The sequence below is a fragment of the Cydia splendana genome, chromosome 24 (assembly GCF_910591565.1).
Source record: "Cydia splendana chromosome 24, ilCydSple1.2, whole genome shotgun sequence".
NCBI classification, from domain to species: Eukaryota; Metazoa; Arthropoda; class Insecta; order Lepidoptera; family Tortricidae; genus Cydia; species Cydia splendana.
This window is the reverse complement of record NC_085983.1, coordinates 9,658,404-9,677,244: the sequence shown is the minus strand read 5'-3', so window position 1 is coordinate 9,677,244 and position 18,841 is coordinate 9,658,404. Positions and strand designations below refer to the sequence as shown.

General features: G+C 38.7%; 1 protein-coding gene and 1 long non-coding RNA gene across 2 annotated transcripts in view; one reads left to right on the top strand and one right to left on the bottom strand.

Annotated features, from left to right (window-relative positions):
- Positions 1–18,841, top strand: part of LOC134802486 (leishmanolysin-like peptidase) — a 157,418-nt gene that overhangs the window by 81,009 nt on the left and 57,568 nt on the right. The window contains exons 2-3 of the mRNA XM_063775164.1: positions 14,687–14,787; positions 17,962–17,992. Coding sequence (XP_063631234.1) covers positions 14,687–14,787; positions 17,962–17,992 — 132 coding nt within the window. The remainder of the gene's footprint in view (positions 1–14,686; positions 14,788–17,961; positions 17,993–18,841) is intronic.
- Positions 10,381–11,708, bottom strand: LOC134802280 (uncharacterized). Its single transcript, XR_010145829.1, has 2 exons — positions 11,582–11,708; positions 10,381–10,831 (listed from the first exon to the last, which is right to left on the bottom strand). It is a non-coding gene; the product is annotated as an uncharacterized LOC134802280 (long non-coding RNA).

The following is an 18,841-nucleotide window of genomic DNA, read 5'->3' as shown; positions in this document are numbered from 1 at the left end:
TGCACTACATGAATTGAACGACATATAAAACAAAACAAATCTTTATTTATTTTTGTTTTCGTAATGCTGACCTGTGGATTTGGAAATGGATGAGTTTCCACAAAGATAAAGACATTTTGTTATTGATTAAATTATTAAATCAAGACATTTTATTTGCAATAATGTAGTGATGTTAATGAACATAGTTGGACAGTAATTTTGTATGCGGACATTTCACTTGAGGATCTTTTCTTATTAGCTACGATGAAACAAGAGGAAGAAATAAAATATTTTCAAGAAGCTTTCAAACCTAAAATATATAATTAAAATAATACATAAAACGAATTAAAAACTAAACTTAAATATAAATATAAACTAAATAAATATAAAAAAATAGCCTACTGAAGCCCGTCCCGGGCTGCCCCTGACGCAAAGGTGCCCATCACGCTCGCTGCGTTGCCGCGTTGGACTGCGATGGACAACCTTTGCATCAATTGAAACATGAAAAAGGTAATTCGAGATAAACGTTTCAAGGAAACGGGACCTTACGGTACGATTGATCATCATGTACTGTTTACTTACTCCGTTGGCTCAGAGACAGCGCCACTGGTCCTATGCGACCCCTCGCCAAAAGGGTTGGCCGGTCGAAGTAATTAGCAGATGGCGCCATCATAGCTTGCCCTGTCAATCCCTAGAAATGTGTCAAATTATTGTTTTTTTAATGGAATTTTATGTCCTGGATGCCAGCCAAAAAAGGGGCAAGCTATGATGGCGCCATCTATATAAACCCTTGACAGTTGCCAACCCCATTGGTGAAGAAAATCAATTGGAATTGTTAATAATCATCAATGACCATTAAAACATTCAATTTTTCATCATTTCAGAAAACCAAAAGATCTAACTTCAAGATTTTACTAACGCTTGGGAAATGCATTAAATTTACAATTCAGATATATAAAAAATACTTCATAAACTCTGAATTTTAAGCCAAAGTTAATTTAATATAATAGTATAATGATGGAATGAAATCAAACTCAATCTAAATAAAAATGAGTTCTTCAGCAGAAATTAGCATTTTCTCCCTGAATTTTGTTAGTTTGATACATTGGCAAAAAATCTGTTAACTATATATTCTGTCTTTGAGACGACTCTAAGTACTCTGGATTCACTGAACTCGACCTTTCTTATGTGTGTTGTTGTCAAAAATCGTAGGTTAAAACCTCGGTAGTGCTACAACTGCAGAAAAAAATATTATTGAGTTAAATGCAACAAGACGACTGCAAAAACTCATCAGGGTCCTCATGAAATCATCATATATAGACAAGTGGTTAAAATAGCACTGATAGCTAAACTAACTTAAATCGAATTCAAGAAATACAGAAGTCAACGAAACAATAAACAAGTTAGATAAATAAAACGTTTATTTGGATGCTGCAATAACACACAATATAAGTTGACACGCAAGGACAAATGAATTTGAAGAGTGATGTGCATTTATGAAACGTAATGAAATGAGGAGAGAAAAACAAGCAACTAGTGGTCCATAGCATTATAACTAGCATACATAATTATAATAAGTACCTATATCTCTAAATGGAAATCTGCAAAACACGTTATGATGGATTACGCAACCCCGCAGTGTCAGGGAGCCGGCCGCGGACCCGCCGGAACTTGACACCCTTTGGCCAAAACTCCTCCTTGGTCGCTAATTTCAGTCGGAACCCTCACCACAAAATAATTAAAATTCGCATTTTGAAAAACCATAAGTTTTTCGGCACGTCTGTGAAGAGACAGGAGCAGGACCATCAACGCTCAGTCCGTTCAATACGTCAATACGTTCCTAGTGTTTAACACCCTAATCCCAATAGTTAACAGCCCGTTTACCATATACAAACATTGCTTAGAATAAAAATTGTATGTAGCACTGGCAACTATTTGGACAGTGTCCAGCACTGGGACATTTAAAATATAATAAATCTCATTAGAACCAGATAGATTCGTTCTAGGTAAATTTGTTCCAACCACTCTTTTCTTTTTGCCGTAATTCTTCTCGCTTGATGGTCTCATCGGAAGCTCAGCGCTGGAAATCGCCAGCAACATGCTGAGATGAGGACATTTCGTGGCAATTTATTTAATTTTTAACAAGCAGAAACGTCTGCGAACGATGCTATTAAGCTTAGAATAAATTTAAAAGTGGAAATATTACTGTCTTGGGTGAGACTTGAACTCATGGACTAAGGGTGGTAAAACATGTCATTTCCTCTACGCAATTGTTTTCTTCTTGCCTTAAAGATTGTTTACAAACTTTGTTACAACTATTTGTATTATCATTTTTCTTTCCTCTATCCGTTGTAGATCTTTTTTTGTCATTTTGCTCATCGTTAGTTTTTGATTGCAATAGTACCGCTAGTTTTTGTACTAATTGGCTTTGTTTATTCATAACGTCCATCATATCATTTATGGGAAGACGAGCTTCATATTCGTTGTTTTCATTTGAATCTTTTTGATCGATGTTTTCGTAATTTGCGTTTGATTCTATTGAAGTTACAACATCGTCATCAAAAGATTTTCCGTGTACATTAGTATCTTGCGTAATTATATCATCGTCATTTAGACTTTTAGGAATTGCATTATTCATTTCAAATGGTGGAGTGACGACGAAAGCCTCCTTTCTCTTCATTTTGAATTTATCAAGGTTTTCTTTGATCTTATGTTGGTGATTTGTTTCACATTCTGTATGATCCATTTTCCCCAGTTTGACTGGAAATAAAATTTGAGCTGAGATGGTTCAAAGTCAGTAACTTAAACTACAAATGTACAGTCAAGTGTAAAGGTATGGGTGCACTCATCATACTCAAAAATATGTCCCATAGCTCTTATGTCAGTTAATTAAGAACTACGGGACGTATTTTTAAATAAGTTGACTGTAACTATCGTATTAGACTTGTTTTAAGGTATCATTCAGATTCAAACTTCAACAGCATTACGGCTGCAGTATTGCTGCCGACTGGATTGCTGCAAATTTCAAAACCGATATTGCTGACCGAATTTTTGACATTTGGAGCATTGCACGGGCTGTCCCGTACAAACGCATTTTATTTCCTATGTTGCAACTTTTTTTCGGCATTTAAAGCAAGCGGTTATTTTTCTGTGCATACTTTTGACCATTTGTCATAGAAAAGGAAACTCTTATACCTGCAAATCTTCAGAAAATTCGCGTTTGTACGGGACAAACGGTAGAGAATTTCATGGAATGCTCCATTTGTCGTTATTTATTTAATAGACTTTTTTTTTATGTCGGTACCCCTATTTTAAATTTGATTCGATACCGTGACGTGACATACGCGTTTGCGTTAAGTCTCATTTTGTATGGGATTTTGAGTTTCCTAAACGTCCCGCTTGGCGCGCTGTTCAAAATCCCATACAAAAATTAGACTTAACGGAAATGCGTACGTCTGTCACGCTATCGCCGAATGAAATTTATAAGTACTCTAGGGGTTCGGTTGTTTTGGAAGTACAGATGTAGGTGTAGTGCATAATTGTTTTCCATCGTATTTTCTCGGAAACGTTCGTATTTGTCATGCTACTTCAGTCAACGTCAGTACTTTTTGTATTGAGACTGACTGAAACACCAAGACACCTTCGTACGTTTCCGCGAAAATACGGGATAAATAAGGAAAATAACTATGCACTACATCAGTATCTGACAAACCATCTTATTGTACTAAAAGTGGTATTACTAAAAGAAATTAATATTTAGCTTAAACCTAAAATAGGCCCTTGAGGCATTGTACCAAGGATGCTGGCGGCATTTCCTCGCTGTATCGCAATGCTGACACGTTGTGCGAGGTAGCCGCCATCTCTTCGGTCACCAGTTAGGTCAACCAGACGCTCCGCGATTTCTGCGAACAACTTATGCGCGCTGGGACCCCGTGGACCTAGAGTTTCAACTCCAAATGGTACAAAATGGTACTCTCTACCGAGGCTCTTATATTTGTTACGTTTTTTACTGTCTTATTTATGTGGTCTACTACTAAACTAACTTACCTGTCATTAACAACATTAGTATTGTTTTAAGAAGCGACATTATAAAAGCTCTTCTACTGATGGTTGTTTTATTGCACGTCTCTTTACACGCCTATTGGATTTATGTCGAATCAAAATCACAAAACTTGTTTATTTTTATTATAATATAAAATTTCTTTCGGTCGATAAATTGCGAAACCGATAGAGGTAGACCAAGACAAGTCTGCAACGATTTTGATAGCATACGCAGTGCGAGTGTCATTTATACGTCATAGTTTCATAGAAGTTTGACGTTTAAAATAACACTTGCACTGCGTGTGCTACCAAAGTCGTCGCAGACTTGTGTTGGTCTAGGCTCACATCCTATTTTATTTAGCTCTAAAATTATTTTAAGTTCTCATAGTTGGATAATTTGATGAATGACTTAGGTGCTTATAAAATTATTAATTAATAACCATTTTTGAATACCGGTCTGGGCTAGTGGGTAGTGACCCTGCCTGTGAAGCCGATGGACCCGATGGTCCTCGGTTCGAATCCCGGTAAGGGCATTTATTTGTGTGATGAACACAAATATTTGTTCCAGTCATGGGTGTTTTCTATGCAATATAAGTATGTATTTATCTATATAAGTATGTATATCGTCGCCTAGCACCCATATTACAAGCTTTGCTTAGTTTGGGGCTAGGTTGATCTGTGTAAGATGTCCCCTCATATTTATTTATATTTATTTAATTAATAACACGAAAAATTCTTTATTGTTCATATTAACGGTACTAATAATCTCTGGTTTTTCGAAAGAGTAAACTGTCTATAGGTTAAAAAAATCGGGCAAGTGCGAGTCGGACTCGCGCACGAAGGGTTCCGTACCATATAAAAAAAAAACAAAAAAAAACGGTCACCCATCCAAGTACTGACCACTCCCGACGTTGCTTAACTTTGGTCAAAAATCACGTTTGTTGTATGGGAGCCCCATTTAAATCTTTATTTTATTCTGTTTTTAGTATTTGTTGTTATAGCGGCAACAGAAATACATCATCTGTGAAAATTTCAACTGTCTAGCTATCACGGTTCGTGAGATACAGCCTGGTGACAGACGGACGGATGGACGGACGGACGGACGGACGGACGGACAGCGAAGTCTTAGTAATAGGGTCCCGTTTTACCCTTTGGGTACGGAACCCTAAAAAGAATTGATAACGCGCATGTTGTTAGCCTCTTATGGGAGAGGTAAGGAAAACAATCTCCATGTATCAAAAAGTGTCCTACAAAAAAACTTAAATCGGTGGCGCCACAATATCTAGAATATTTGATATAAAAACTTTTTACAAAAAAAAGCAAACCGACTTCAAAAAGGATGTAATAAAATATTATCCTTTTTGAAGTCTATGCGTTACCAACTGATATGTTTGAAGTCGGTGCCAAGCCAAGTAGTAACAATACCTAGACCTACATAGAAAAAAAATAGCCACAACCGAATACAGAACCTCCTCCTTCTATGAAATTGATGTCGGTTAAAAATTACAAATTATTGACAGCGCACTTCACTCCGTCGATAACGCCTAGTTACACCAAGAAAAGTCTCGTCATACGTCATAATTTCACAGAAGTTTGACGTTTAAAATAACACTAGCACTGCGTAGGCTATCAAAATCGCTGCAGACTTTTCTTGGTCTAATTCTACGTTCTTGAGCTCCTCTAGCGCTACTCTGGAGAGATTTGGAACTGTTATTTATAGCTGAATAACACACAACACAAACACACAACACAAAGACAGTGTGACGGCGGATCTGCTTCAGCTTCGCGTCAGCAAAGACATATGTAACTTCGTATAAGATGAATAAAGTCTAAGAAAAAAACGTGCCTCGGAAATCAAGAAACAGTCATTCTCGGATAGATGGCGCACACACCTTTGGCCTATGGTCGGCTAGATGGCGTTGACGACACCGTTTTATATTTAACAATTTTAACACATAGGTATCAGTGAATGAACATGGGTCAAAATGATATAAAAATAATAAAATCATTTATCCATATATATAAATTTTTTAGTGTCCGACCGAAACATGTTTTTTTGCCGAAACCGAAACCGAAACCGAATGTTCGGCTTTGGCTCTAGTTTCGGCCGAAACCGAAACCGAAACCGAAACTTTTGTAGACTTGTTAAAATCGTTGAAAAAATGTCATAAAACCGCTTTTACACACATATTATGGGGCTGTCAACACCCAATGTCCTTGAAATTGATGTTACTTAAGCAGTTTTTTAAGAAAATTACTAGAGTTAGAGCAAGATAATTCTGCAACGATTTTGATAACACATGCAGTGCAAGTGTTACTTTAAACGTCAAAACTTCTATGAAACTATGACGTATAAATAATATTTGCACTAGTAGCACTGCGTATATGCTATCAAAATCATTGCAGAATTTTCTTGGGCTAACTCTATTCATTCACCAGTCAAGCTAACATGTAGATACAGGGTCAAGCAAAAAACCAACCAAAAACGCGAGCGCAGTGAGCGCGAAATTTTTTGTTAACAATATCGCAAGGCCGGGTACCGATCTTCACCTGGGCCTAAAAGTCCGAAGTGCCCCAGTGAAGCGAACTTTCATGTGAAGTCAAAGCCGTGCTTCAGGCTTCAGGATAAGTAGTTAAGCACAGACTCCAACCAATGTCCATTGTATTAAAAAGCGAGACCGCAGGCCGAGCATGGCGCAGCGAGGCCAAAGGCTAAGCTGAAGTAGAGGACATGTGGAACACAAACCAATGGTAAATTGAGGTAAAAAGTGAGGCTAAGGTCGAGCATTTGTATGAAAAACTGTACGGGGGACACTTTTAAGGGTTTTTTCTTCGTTTTAATCAATAGTCAGCTGTTCAGCTTCGCAAAATATTAACTATTGAGAAAATCAACTTTGCGGCACTAGTTGAGCGTAGCCTTTAGCCTCGCTAAAAATTTGCCATTAGAGGTAGATAGAAAAATGAGTGAATAAGAGCGAAAAAGACATCGTTCGACTCGGGCCGAGCTGATACTCGGCCAACGGCTACGTGGGGCAGTGCTATCTCATTCACTCCGATACAATTAGACAGTGTGCGCGTTATAGGTATTGACAGCCTCTTAAGACTGCGTCGACCGTCCAGTGGCGCTCTCATTAGTCGAATTGTGTTTTATAATAAACCATTTAATTTCTGTACCTATACATGAATCAGTATATGTATGTATGTATTAATATTGTTGTCCTACTTATTCCCCAACTTTTGGTCTTTGTCCGAAGTACCATTTCGTAAGTTTCGGCCCGGCCGAAAGGTTCGGCCGTATTTTGGCCGAAACCGAAACTACAGCCGAAACATGATTTTTTGGCCGAAACTGTCCGAAACCGAAACCGAAACCGAACCTTCGGTCGGACACTAAAATTTTTTCGATAGTTTTATACGTTTTCATTTTGAGGTTTAGTCGTGTGTCGATAGATGGCAGTAAATTTACTGTGACTACAAAATTTACTATGACAGGACCCCTCTATTAGCGTCAGTAACCGGCAGGAGGTTGCGCAGGATCGGGACAGGTGGCATGCTCTCGTTTCGGAGGGCAAGATTCTCTTTGGATCGCTGAGCCAAAGTAGTTAGTTAGTTATTTATAGCTGACACCTTGACAGTTTTGCAAACATTCTCCCGTAAGGTTTTCTCAATAAATTATTCTTATTCTATAATTAGAGTTTTGTCCTTACCTCTACCCTCCATACCCATGGAGCTGATGGAGCTATGCAGTGGAGGTGAGCTGAATGCTTGTGTGTGCTGACCGTAAAATAAAACCGGACAAGTGCGAGTCAGACTCGCGCACGAAGATGGTTCTGTACCACTACGCAAAAAAACGGCAAAAAAATCACAATATTAATATTAAGAAGAAGAAGAAATACATTTATTTAACATCTGGGTAATAACACACAAAACAGGTTACACAAACTAATTAGATGCTAAACAGGATCCCCGTTCAGCATAATGCCACGGCAAGCCATGACGCTGATTTTCAGTGAGTACCTGACTTAAAACTAATAATCTACACCTAAACTAAAACTAAAACTAAACGAGTGACAACACGCACAGATTACAAAATACAGTCATACAATAAGAGGGAAACTACAACAAAGAATAAACTTAAATTAGACGGTAGTTTATCATTTTTAACAAACTTAACGTTACGGACCGTTGTTGGCTTGCATACTGAGATTACTGGGTAAAGTGATTAAAGTGATTAAGCTAGCAGGCAAGCAGCAAGGAGAAAATTAATTAATTTGTTAATTAACGCCATCTACTCAACTGTAGGCCAAAGGTATTAAGGTATGGTGCAATCTTTTCGAGCGATGGCGCCATAACCTTCAGCCTACTCTCCAGTATTAATATTTATCAAGTTAACACTAGTGTCCGACCGAAACATGTTTTTTTGCCGAAACCGAAACCGAAACCGAATGTTCGGCTTTGGCTCTAGTTTCGGCCGAAACCGAAACCGAAACCGAAACTTTAGTAGACTTGTTAAAATCGTTGAAAAAATGACATAAAACCGCTTTTACACACATATTATGGGGCTGTCAACACCCAATGTCCTTGAAATTGATGTTACTTAAGCGGTTTTTTAAGAAAATTACTAGAGTTAGACTAAGATAATTCTGCAACGATTTTGATAACACACGTAGTGCAAGTGCAAGTGTTATTTTAAACGTCAAAACTTCTATGAAATTATAACGTATAAATAACATTCGCACTAGTAGCACTGCGTATGCTATCAAAATCATTGCAGAATTTTCTTGGTCTAACTCTATTCATTCACCAGTCAAGCTAACATGTAGATACAGGGTCAACCAAAAAACGAAACCAAAAACGCGAGCGCAGCGAGCGCGAAATTTTTTGTTAACAATTTCGCAAGGCCGGGTACCGATCTTCACCTGGGCCTAAAAGTCCGAAGTGCCCCAGTGAGGCGAACTTTCATGCGAAGTCAAAGCCGTGCTTCAGGCTTCAGGATAAGTAGTTGAGCACAGACTCCAACCAATGTCCATTGTATTAAAAAGCGAGACCGCAGGCCGAGCATGGCGCAGCGAGGCCAAATGCGAAGCTGAAGTAGAGGACATGTGGAACACAAACCAATGGTAAATTGAGGTAAAAAGTGAGGCTACGGTCGAGCATTCGTATGAAAAACTGTACTGGGGACACATTTAAAGGTTTTTTTCTTCGTTTTAATCAATATTCAGCTGTTCAGCCTCGCAAAATATTAACTATTCTATTGAGAAAATCAACATTGCGGCACTAGTTGAGCGTATCCTTTAGCCTCGCTTAAAATTTGCCATTAGAGGTATAGTTGGTCAAACCAATTTGTCAGTCAGTAAGAACCAGGAAATCTATACTCATCCTTTTCTTTTGGGTGCTAGTCTAAGACAAAGATAGTATGATTCTCTCTGTCTATGATTGAAAGTCTTTTGACAAACTATAGATAGGAAAATGACTGAATAAGTGAGTGCATGAATAAGAGCGAAAAAGACATCGTTCGACTCGGGCCGAGCTGGTACTCGGCCAACGGCTACGTGCGACAGTGCTATCTCATTCACTCCAATACAATTTAGACAGTGTGCGCGCTATAGGTATTGACAGCCTCTTAAGACTGCGTCGACTGTCCAGTGGCGCCCTCATTAGTGGAATTGTGTTTTATAATAAACCAATTAATTTCTGTACCTATCAATGAATCAGTATATATATGTAGGTATTAATATTGTTCTCCTACTTATTCCCCAACTTTTGGTCTTTGTCCGAAGTACCATTTCGTAAGTTTCGGCCCGGCCGAAAGGTTCGGCCGTTTTCTGGCCGAAACCGAAACTACAGCCGAAACATGATTTTTTGGCCGAAACTGGCCGAAACCGAAACCGAACCTTCGGTCGGACACTAGTTAACACATATCAGTGAAATAATAATGATCAAAGTCAAATGGCGTTCTAACAGTTTTAATCGTCTGTCGAAAGATGGCAGTAAATGTACTGTAGCTGCATAATAATTTACCATAACAGTAACTCTCTATTTCAAATTCTCTTTGGTAGTAGGCAAACGAGCAGACGAATTGCCTGTTTCTTACCTTTTCGGCGATAAACTGTCTCCTAGCCTAGTCGGTAGTGACCGCGCCTACGAAGGGTCCCGGGTTCGAATCTCGGTACCTAAGGGAATTTATTTGTGTGTTTATCAAATATATTAGTACCTGAGTTATGGATGTTTTCTATGTAGCTAAGTAGGTATACATCTATACGAAAATATGACGTATATAATAACACTTCCTCACTTTGTTTTATTCAAGTATTCGCAAAGTTAACTGAGACGGACTCTAATAGAATGTAAAATAAAAACATGACAACATCACAGTTTTTATTTCTAAAAAAAGCTCAAACCGGCCACCAAAAATCAAAATTGTCGTTTTTCTCTTCCATTTCTTCAACAATAGCCCGTTTCTCGCTTCCATCATCATTAACTCCATTAATATCATTTAGGACATTATCTTTTTCAATTACAGAGTTTACATTATCATTGTCAAAATCACTAACTAAATGACTTAAAGGTAAAATATCATGATGAACAAATAGTCTTCTTGATGGCGTATCAGTAAAAACTTGGAGCTCATCAAATCTTTTCTCTGGAGCATAATATACTTTGACCATCTTTGGGATATGTTTTCTCTGTATATACATTTGATATACTGGTTTTTTTTTGTAGTTGATTCCGTTGAGTGGTATTTTGCCTTGTTGTGTTTGTAATGTATTTGTGTGGACAGGAGGCCAGCGGTGGTACTCCCAAGGAATGGCTTCTGGAATTTTTATTTTATTTTAGTGTTGGCGAAATTTAATGTAAATATTGACATTCATTACCTCGTAAGGTCCAATGTGCACACACTTGGTTTCAATCTAATTAGAAGCTTTTGGTTTACCAAATAAAGCAGCATTTCGTTTGTTTTATTGCTTTCTCAAACTAACGAAATTTACCCCAAGGATATTTTATATACAACAAGGTTAAATACAATTAAAAATATGTAGGAATTTTTTGTATGTTTGGCCTTATAAGGATAAGATAGTTTTTATAGGGATAAAAATACTTTTATTGAAACATAATAAAAATAAATTATTATGGCTGTTTTACTAAATATCTTGTAAATTATGGTTTTAAATTGACTTATCATACACTGCTATTCGATGATGATAGATGAACCTTCCTCGAGAATCACTCTATTGATAGGTGAAAACCGCATGAAAATCCGTTCAGTAGTTTTCGAGTTTAAAGCGGACATACATACACACAAACAAACTTTGTTTTTGTAAGGTGTAGTGATGCGTGTTCAGAAAAGCATCTTTATACCTTTTGCTTTTTCAATTCAGTAGGTTTATCGGAAATTTTGAGTTAAGTTTAGTCCGAAATAAATACTTTTCTTTTCAAAAATAAATAAAGAAAAAAAGTGTGTCCACCAGAACACATTTTTTTTTCGTATACTTTCGTAAGGGAAAATCTCTCAATTTTATTCAGGGATACTACGAAATTGAAAATAAGAGTACAAATAACTTGCCTGTCATCCATAACGTTACAATAAATATAGAAAATATCATTTTGAAGTTTGTAGCCTAAAATATGTATAAATGTACGTTGAATGTGTACAGAGTTTCACCACTATATCGATATTTTATTGAAATTCAGTCGTAAAACCAACTTTTATTGGAAATTGAGTTGCAAAGTTTCTTAAGCAAATATTTACTTACTATAGGCCCCGTGCATGATCTATAGGAGGCAGTATAGGAGCCGGTAGAATTTTGGCGCGAGGCGTAAATGTGAAGTTTATGCTTCCGATGGCAGAACCTACTCATCTTCATCTTCCTCGCGCTATCCCGGCCTTTGCCACGGCTCATGAGAGCCTGGGGTCCGCTTGGCAACTAACCCCGAATATTGGCAGAGGCACTACCTAATTTTTACGAAAGCGACTGCCGTCTGACCTTCCAACCCAGAGGATACACTAACCTTATTAGGATTAGTCCGGTTTCTTCACGATGTTTTCCTTCACCGTAAAGCGACTGGAAATATCAAATGATATTTCGTACATAAGTTCCGAAAAACTCATTGGTACGAGCCGGGGCAGAACCTACTATGGACAAGGAAACGTACGAGAACGATAGATGGCAGCACTTGCTTTGTCAATGTACATGTTTATGTTTCCGATTCAGGCCACAAGATGGCAGACTGTCCAATGCGGACGGACGCAATATTTGGGTCAACCACATACGTATCAGGGATGTTGCGGATGCAGTTTTTTGACATCCGCGGACGCGGATGCGGATGCGAATATTTAAAGGCTCACATCCGCGGATGCGGATGTGGATGCGGATGTCAAGATTAGGTACTTAAAAAACGTCAAATATTACATTTTTAGTAATTTTTATTAAAAAAAACAACGGGTTGCACTCCGGGAGTGCCGACAGAAGGGAAAACTCAATGACTAGTCCAAAATGTCTGCAGCACTATGTATAATTGACCCATCCTCCTTTCTATTGAAAAACTTTAGTTCCGAAATTGCTGGTCAGTGATCTTGTTTAAAATTCGAAATTCAAATTTGTAGCGTTAATTGTTTAAAACTCGAATAGAAATTGTAAAGTTACCTTGCAGACCTCGCATCTAAATATATTTGGTCATGATATTTTGAGTTTTATTCACCAGTACTAGAGTTCACTTTTATTAGCGATTTCATCAAGATGTAGCTTTATTGAATTATATTGGTTGTTTAAAATTCGAATAGAAATTGTAAAGTTTGCAGACCTCGCATCTAAATATATTTGGTCATGATATTTTGAGTTTTATTCACCAGTACTAGAGTTCACTTTTATTAGCGATTTCATCAAGATGTAGCTTTATTGAATTATATTGGTTGTTTAAAATTCGAATAGAAATTGTAAAGTTTGCAGACCTCGCATCTAAATATATTTGGTCATGATATTTTGAGTTTTATTCACCAGTACTAGAGTTCACTTTTATTAGCGATTTCATCAAGATGTAGCTTTATTGAATTATATATATTGAGTGATATAAAGTTAAAATGTAGCTGTGTGATCCTCGTATTTCAGCCCGTACAAGATTAGAACATTGAGCTTTATTGCTTAATATAAAAGTCCAGTTTTAAATAATTGACCTGATTATGATACGTTATGACTAAAGTTCTTTGGTGATTAACATTGTCTGTGACACATGACGTCAGCGTTACGTTACGCTGAATCGAGTTTATCATTTTTTCCCCACCTCAAAAAGTGCTCAGCGCCGCTAAAGAAGTTTTCACTTCAAAAAAACGAAAGGTATTTGAGCAAGAATATAGGTGCATTATATTTAATAAACAGTAACATGGCCTACTTTTCTGGATCTAGACGATTTCGTTATAGGTAATGACGAACTTACGCCGCCGCTAAGACGTTCCTGTACCGACTTGTTCGACATCCGCATCCGCATTAGCTCCGCATCGATTTTACGCGGATGCGGATGCGAATGTTGAAAATAATGCGGATGTTCCGCGGATGCGGATGCGAATATTCGCAACATCTAGTGTGCTCTTTCAAACCTACCTGCGGCGGGCATCGTCCTATCTCATTTTTACTTGTGTCACGTGCAGCGAGTGTTCAAGTTGACATTTTTGATTTAAAAATATGTAATGTATGGGGAAGACAAACAAATTATACCCAGCATTTAATTAATGTAGTATGATACCCTTGAGTATGGTGTTTTACGCACAGTAGCGTCCCTTCTCCTCCCCCTGACGCAACCGGACAGGCCTACATCAAGCAGCAGGGGCATTGAATAAGACTACTTAATAAAAAAATAGAATAGAATAGAATAGAATTGATTTATTCGTAAGCGCAAACAATCGGTACAATACATTATATAAAAGAAAACACAAAATAAGATTAAAGTGCCACGAAATGGCCCCATCTCAGCATGTTGCTGGTGGCTTCCAGCGCTGATCTTCCGATGAGACCATCAAGTGAGAAGAATCACGGGAGGTAACAGACAAGAAGAAAAAAGACATAGAAATAACATACAGTAAACAAATAGTTAAATAAGAAAAAAAGTTACACAGCAAGAAGTTACAACATAATGACTATTTACAACTATGATTATTTAATACATAAAACAAGCATTCAGAGCAAATATTATTCAGAGCCCACTGTGTCCCACTGCTGGGCAAGGGCCTTCCCCCTCTTCTTATACTCGTTTCTGTTTAGTGATATATCTGGCCAGCAAAAACAATTAAAAATAAAGTAAAACAATTTAGCATTTTTTTGTGTATGAAAATTGAATTTGAATTTGCCATCAACGCTATTTACTTCAGCTGACAAATTTGTTATTACGATATTTTGCAATGGAATTTAAGAGTTACAAGGAAAACAAGTGTAAAACAGAGCCGGTTGAAAGAGAAATTAAAATGTGTATATGGGTCATTATCTATGAAAAAGGACCTTACTGACGATGGCGCTTACGCCGCACAGCGTCGCGCGGCATTGTATTATTTATACGGGAGCATCGTTAATAATGGCGTAAACGCCAAGCACAATAAGGACCCTTTTCATAGATAACGTCACATTATTTTAAAATAAATAGTGGAAGAAGCTGATACTAATCGTCTCTCTTTCTTTCACAGGTAATCAGAGGGGTGCATATAGAGGCGGCACATCTCGTGAAGAAACGGAGTATAGACCAGCCGCTTCGAATTAGCATATTCTATGACCATTCCGTCTATAGGTAAGATATAGTACCCAAATCTAATGTTTAGTTAATTTCATTTTTACCCGACTACGGCAACGCAAAAGGAGGGTTATGATTTTGACCGGTATGTTTGTGGGTATGTATGTATGTTCATCTGTTCCCTCAAACTTCTAAAGTACTCATTGAAATTTGACAAACGACGTGTCATTTGAATCGTCTTAATCGTCCGCTGGTTATAGGCTATATGACGTCACAAAAAAATGAACACGGCGCCCTCTAGAGGTCATAAAGTCACGAACCAAAAAAATAAAAATAAGTAATGATGACGTATATCATTTGAAAGAGCTCAATTAGCACATTTCAAATATATACATATTGTTAGCTTTTGCACCCGGCTTTGCTTGCATGTACCCGATAAAACATTAATTTATCTGGTAGGTAATTCGAACTACGAATCTACAATCGCTCTGGATTCTATCTATCCGCGTGTTACGCGACTACGGCGACACAAGAAGGATTTTTCAAAAGAAATTTGTTTGGCCGCTATATACATGGTGTTTTTTAAAATGACCTGCAATATTTTATAACGTGAATAGGTATAGAAGTCCAGATCAGCAAATTTTTTTACGACATCGGGTTAGGTCCCATGATAAAAGTTGCTTAGTAATCTTAGTATATTCACCTCGTTAAAATTCGCAGTGGTCAGGCGAAGCATACTGAAACGTACCTATGTGACGCACCGGACTCGGTCCAAAAGGCGACACTAAAAGGGTCAGGCGTAGCCCGATGTACGTGGCGCGTGGTACGCGGTCCAAAGCCGGGCGCCTTCGGCACCCTCATACTAAAAGAGTCGGGCGTAGCCCGACGTACGAAGCACGATGTACGCGTTCCAAAGCCGGGCGCCTTCGGCGCCCTCATACTAAAAGAGTCGGGCGTAGCCCGACGTACGAAGCACGATGTACGCGTTCCAAAGCCGGGCGCCTTCGGCGCCCTCATACTAAAAGAGTCGGGCGTAGCCCGACGTACGACGCTCGCTGTACGCGTTCCAAAGCCGGGCGCCTTCGGCGCCCTCATACTAAAAGAGTCGGACGTAGCCCGACGTACGAGGCACGATGTACGCCTTCCAAAGCCGGGCGCCAGGCGCCCTCATATTAAAAGAGTCGGGCGTAGGCCGACGTACGAGGCTCGCTGTACGCGTTCCAAAGCCAGGCGCCGAAGGTGACTTCAAATATTATTGTAAGTAACGAAATCCTGACCCCAAAATTAATTAAATAAAAAATAAGTTCAAAAACTAAAACCCGACTACTGCAAATCGCGCTGTAAAAAATATGAAACAAGATAGAATTCTTATCTGAAATTATCATATAGGAAAATTATAAGAGTTATCATTTTTTTATATATTTACAGAGATTCAGAGGATAGCCGTGGTCGTATGCCACTTTACCTTAAAGTTTATAATCGTGGCATACGTCCACGGCGATCCTTTGAATATCTCTGTAAATATATAAAAATGATAACTCTTATAATTTTCCTATATGATAATTTCAGATAAGAATTCTATCTTGTTTCATACTTTTTAGAGCGCGATTTGCAGTAGTCGGGTTTTAGTTTTTGAACTTATTTTTTATTATGTGTATGGTTTTTCTTTGTCTTTTATTTTGTAGTTTCACAGTGCCTTGGTTTTATACTGTAATGCTGTGTTACTTATTTGATCAATAAATAAATAATAAAGACTAGTGCCTACGTCAAATCATGGGATTAGTTGTCAAGCGGACCCCAGGCTCCCATGAGCCGTGGCATAATGCCGGGATAACGCGAGGAAGAAGAAGACTAATAGTAATACTAGCGACCCGCCTCGGCTTCGCACGGGTTAACTAATTATAGTGGCGTTGGATCGGACACGTACTCCGTAGGTCGGAGAGCCATCTGGCCAAGCAGGGTCTCCGCTGGCATGCGGCCGGCAGTAGGCGGTCGGGGAGGCCTTGTACTACATGGAGGCGATCAGTTGAGAAAGAGGCTGGCTCAACTGGTCTCGGCTGGAGAGAGCTGGAAGAAGCCGCTCAAGATCGTGACAAATGGAGGATTCTTCTGCGAGCCCTATGTCCCTAATGAGGGATAACAGGAATGCATCGTCATCATCATCATCACACCTAAACCTTTCTCAAGAATGACTCTATTGATATGTGAAAATCGCATAAAAATCCGTTCAGTACTTTTACATATTTAAAATTCTCAAAATGAGCGCTTTCATCACGATATAAAACTTTATTTTTTGACTTTCTCACCCCCCCCCCAAGTAGCCCCCAAAAGTAGCCCCCATGTTTAAAATTCATTGGTTTACGTTGCATGTCCGTGTTTGGGTCACTAATTTACATCTGTGTACCAAATTTCAACTGAATTAGTCCAGTACTTTTGGAGAAAATAGGCTGGGACAGACAGACAGACAGACAGACGCACGAGTGATTCTATAAGGGTTCCGTTTTTTCCTTTTGAGGTACGGAACCTTAAAAAGCGATATCTTCCAGCTTCCAGACAACCTTAATTATGTTATGTTAGATTATAATCAGAGATATATATAACTCCGTATAAGATAAATAAAGTCTAAGAAAAAAACGTGCCTCGGACGGCCAAGGAAAAGTCATTCTCGAATAGATGGCGCCATTACCTTTGGCCTATTCTCGGCTAGATGGCGTTAACGACACCGTTTGGTATTCAACAATTTTAACACATATCAGTGAAAGAACATGGGTCAGTATGGAACAATAAAAAATAAGAATCATTTATCCGTAAACATATTTTGATTATTTTATACATTTTCAATTTTATTTTAAGTTTTAATCGTGTGTCGATAGATGGCAGTAAATGTACCGTGACTACAAAATTGACAATGACAGGACCCCTCTATACTATCTATTCTCTTTGATTATAATGTAGGGTAGGTTGTAGCGGCATATAAGTAAATAATACATCAGTCTATAACTATCAGAGGTACAGTCGACGTCAAAGATATGTTTACATTTTTCGCCTTATTACAAAGGCATCAGGTGCAAAAGTGTAAACATATCTTTGACGTCGACTGTACCTAGTCTATTTAGCAATTACCAATACTTTACATGGCGCAGTCCGGTAGGATAATATGAGAACCTAGATGCTACCTTGGCTCATTGGCTTTGGAAACAATGACATACATATATCTTTTTTTTATTACAGATTAGAGCCAGAGAAATTCGACATGATCAATGTAAGTACTTATTTACTGTTTCAGACTCGCCCACCGAGGGTTCCGTGCTATTTAGTATTTGTTGTTATAGCGGCAACAGAAATACATTATCTGTGAAAATTTCAACTGTTTAGCTAGCACGGTTCATGAGTTACAGCCTGGTGACTGGTGTTCATGGGATACTGGTGACAGACAGACAGACGGACAGTGGAGTCTTAGTGATAGGGTTCCGTTATTATACCCTTTGGGTACGGAACCCTAAAAAAGCGCTGGTGGCCTAGCGGTGGCTAGCCTAAAAGAGCGCGCGACTTTCATTCCGGAGGTCGCGGGCTCAAACCCCAGCTCGTACCAATGAGTTTTTAGGGTCTTATGTACGAAATATCATTTGACATTTGCCAGTTACTTTTCGATGAAGGGAAACATTGTGAGGAAACCGGACTAATCCCAATACGGCCAATCCCAATAGTTTATTATTTACCCACATTTACCCTCTGGGTTGGAATCTCAGATGGCAGTCGCTTTCGTGAAAACAAGTGCCTACGCCAATTCCTGGAATTAGTTGCCAAGCGGAGTCTAATTGTTCTACATACAGGGACTTACAGGGAGCGTGCATGAACTATAGGGGGCAGCATAGGAGCCGTCAGATTTTTGGCGTGAGGCGTAAATGTGCTTCCGATGTAGCCCACAAGATGGCAGAACCTATGCACAAGAAACCGTCCGAGAACGCTAGACGGCAGCCCTTGCTTTGGCAATGTACTTGTTTATGTTTCCGATTCATCCACAAGATGGCAGGCCCTCCAACGCGCACGGCCCCTATAAGGGCTGATTTAGATGATGCGAGAACTCGTATGCGAGTTTCATACCATTTCG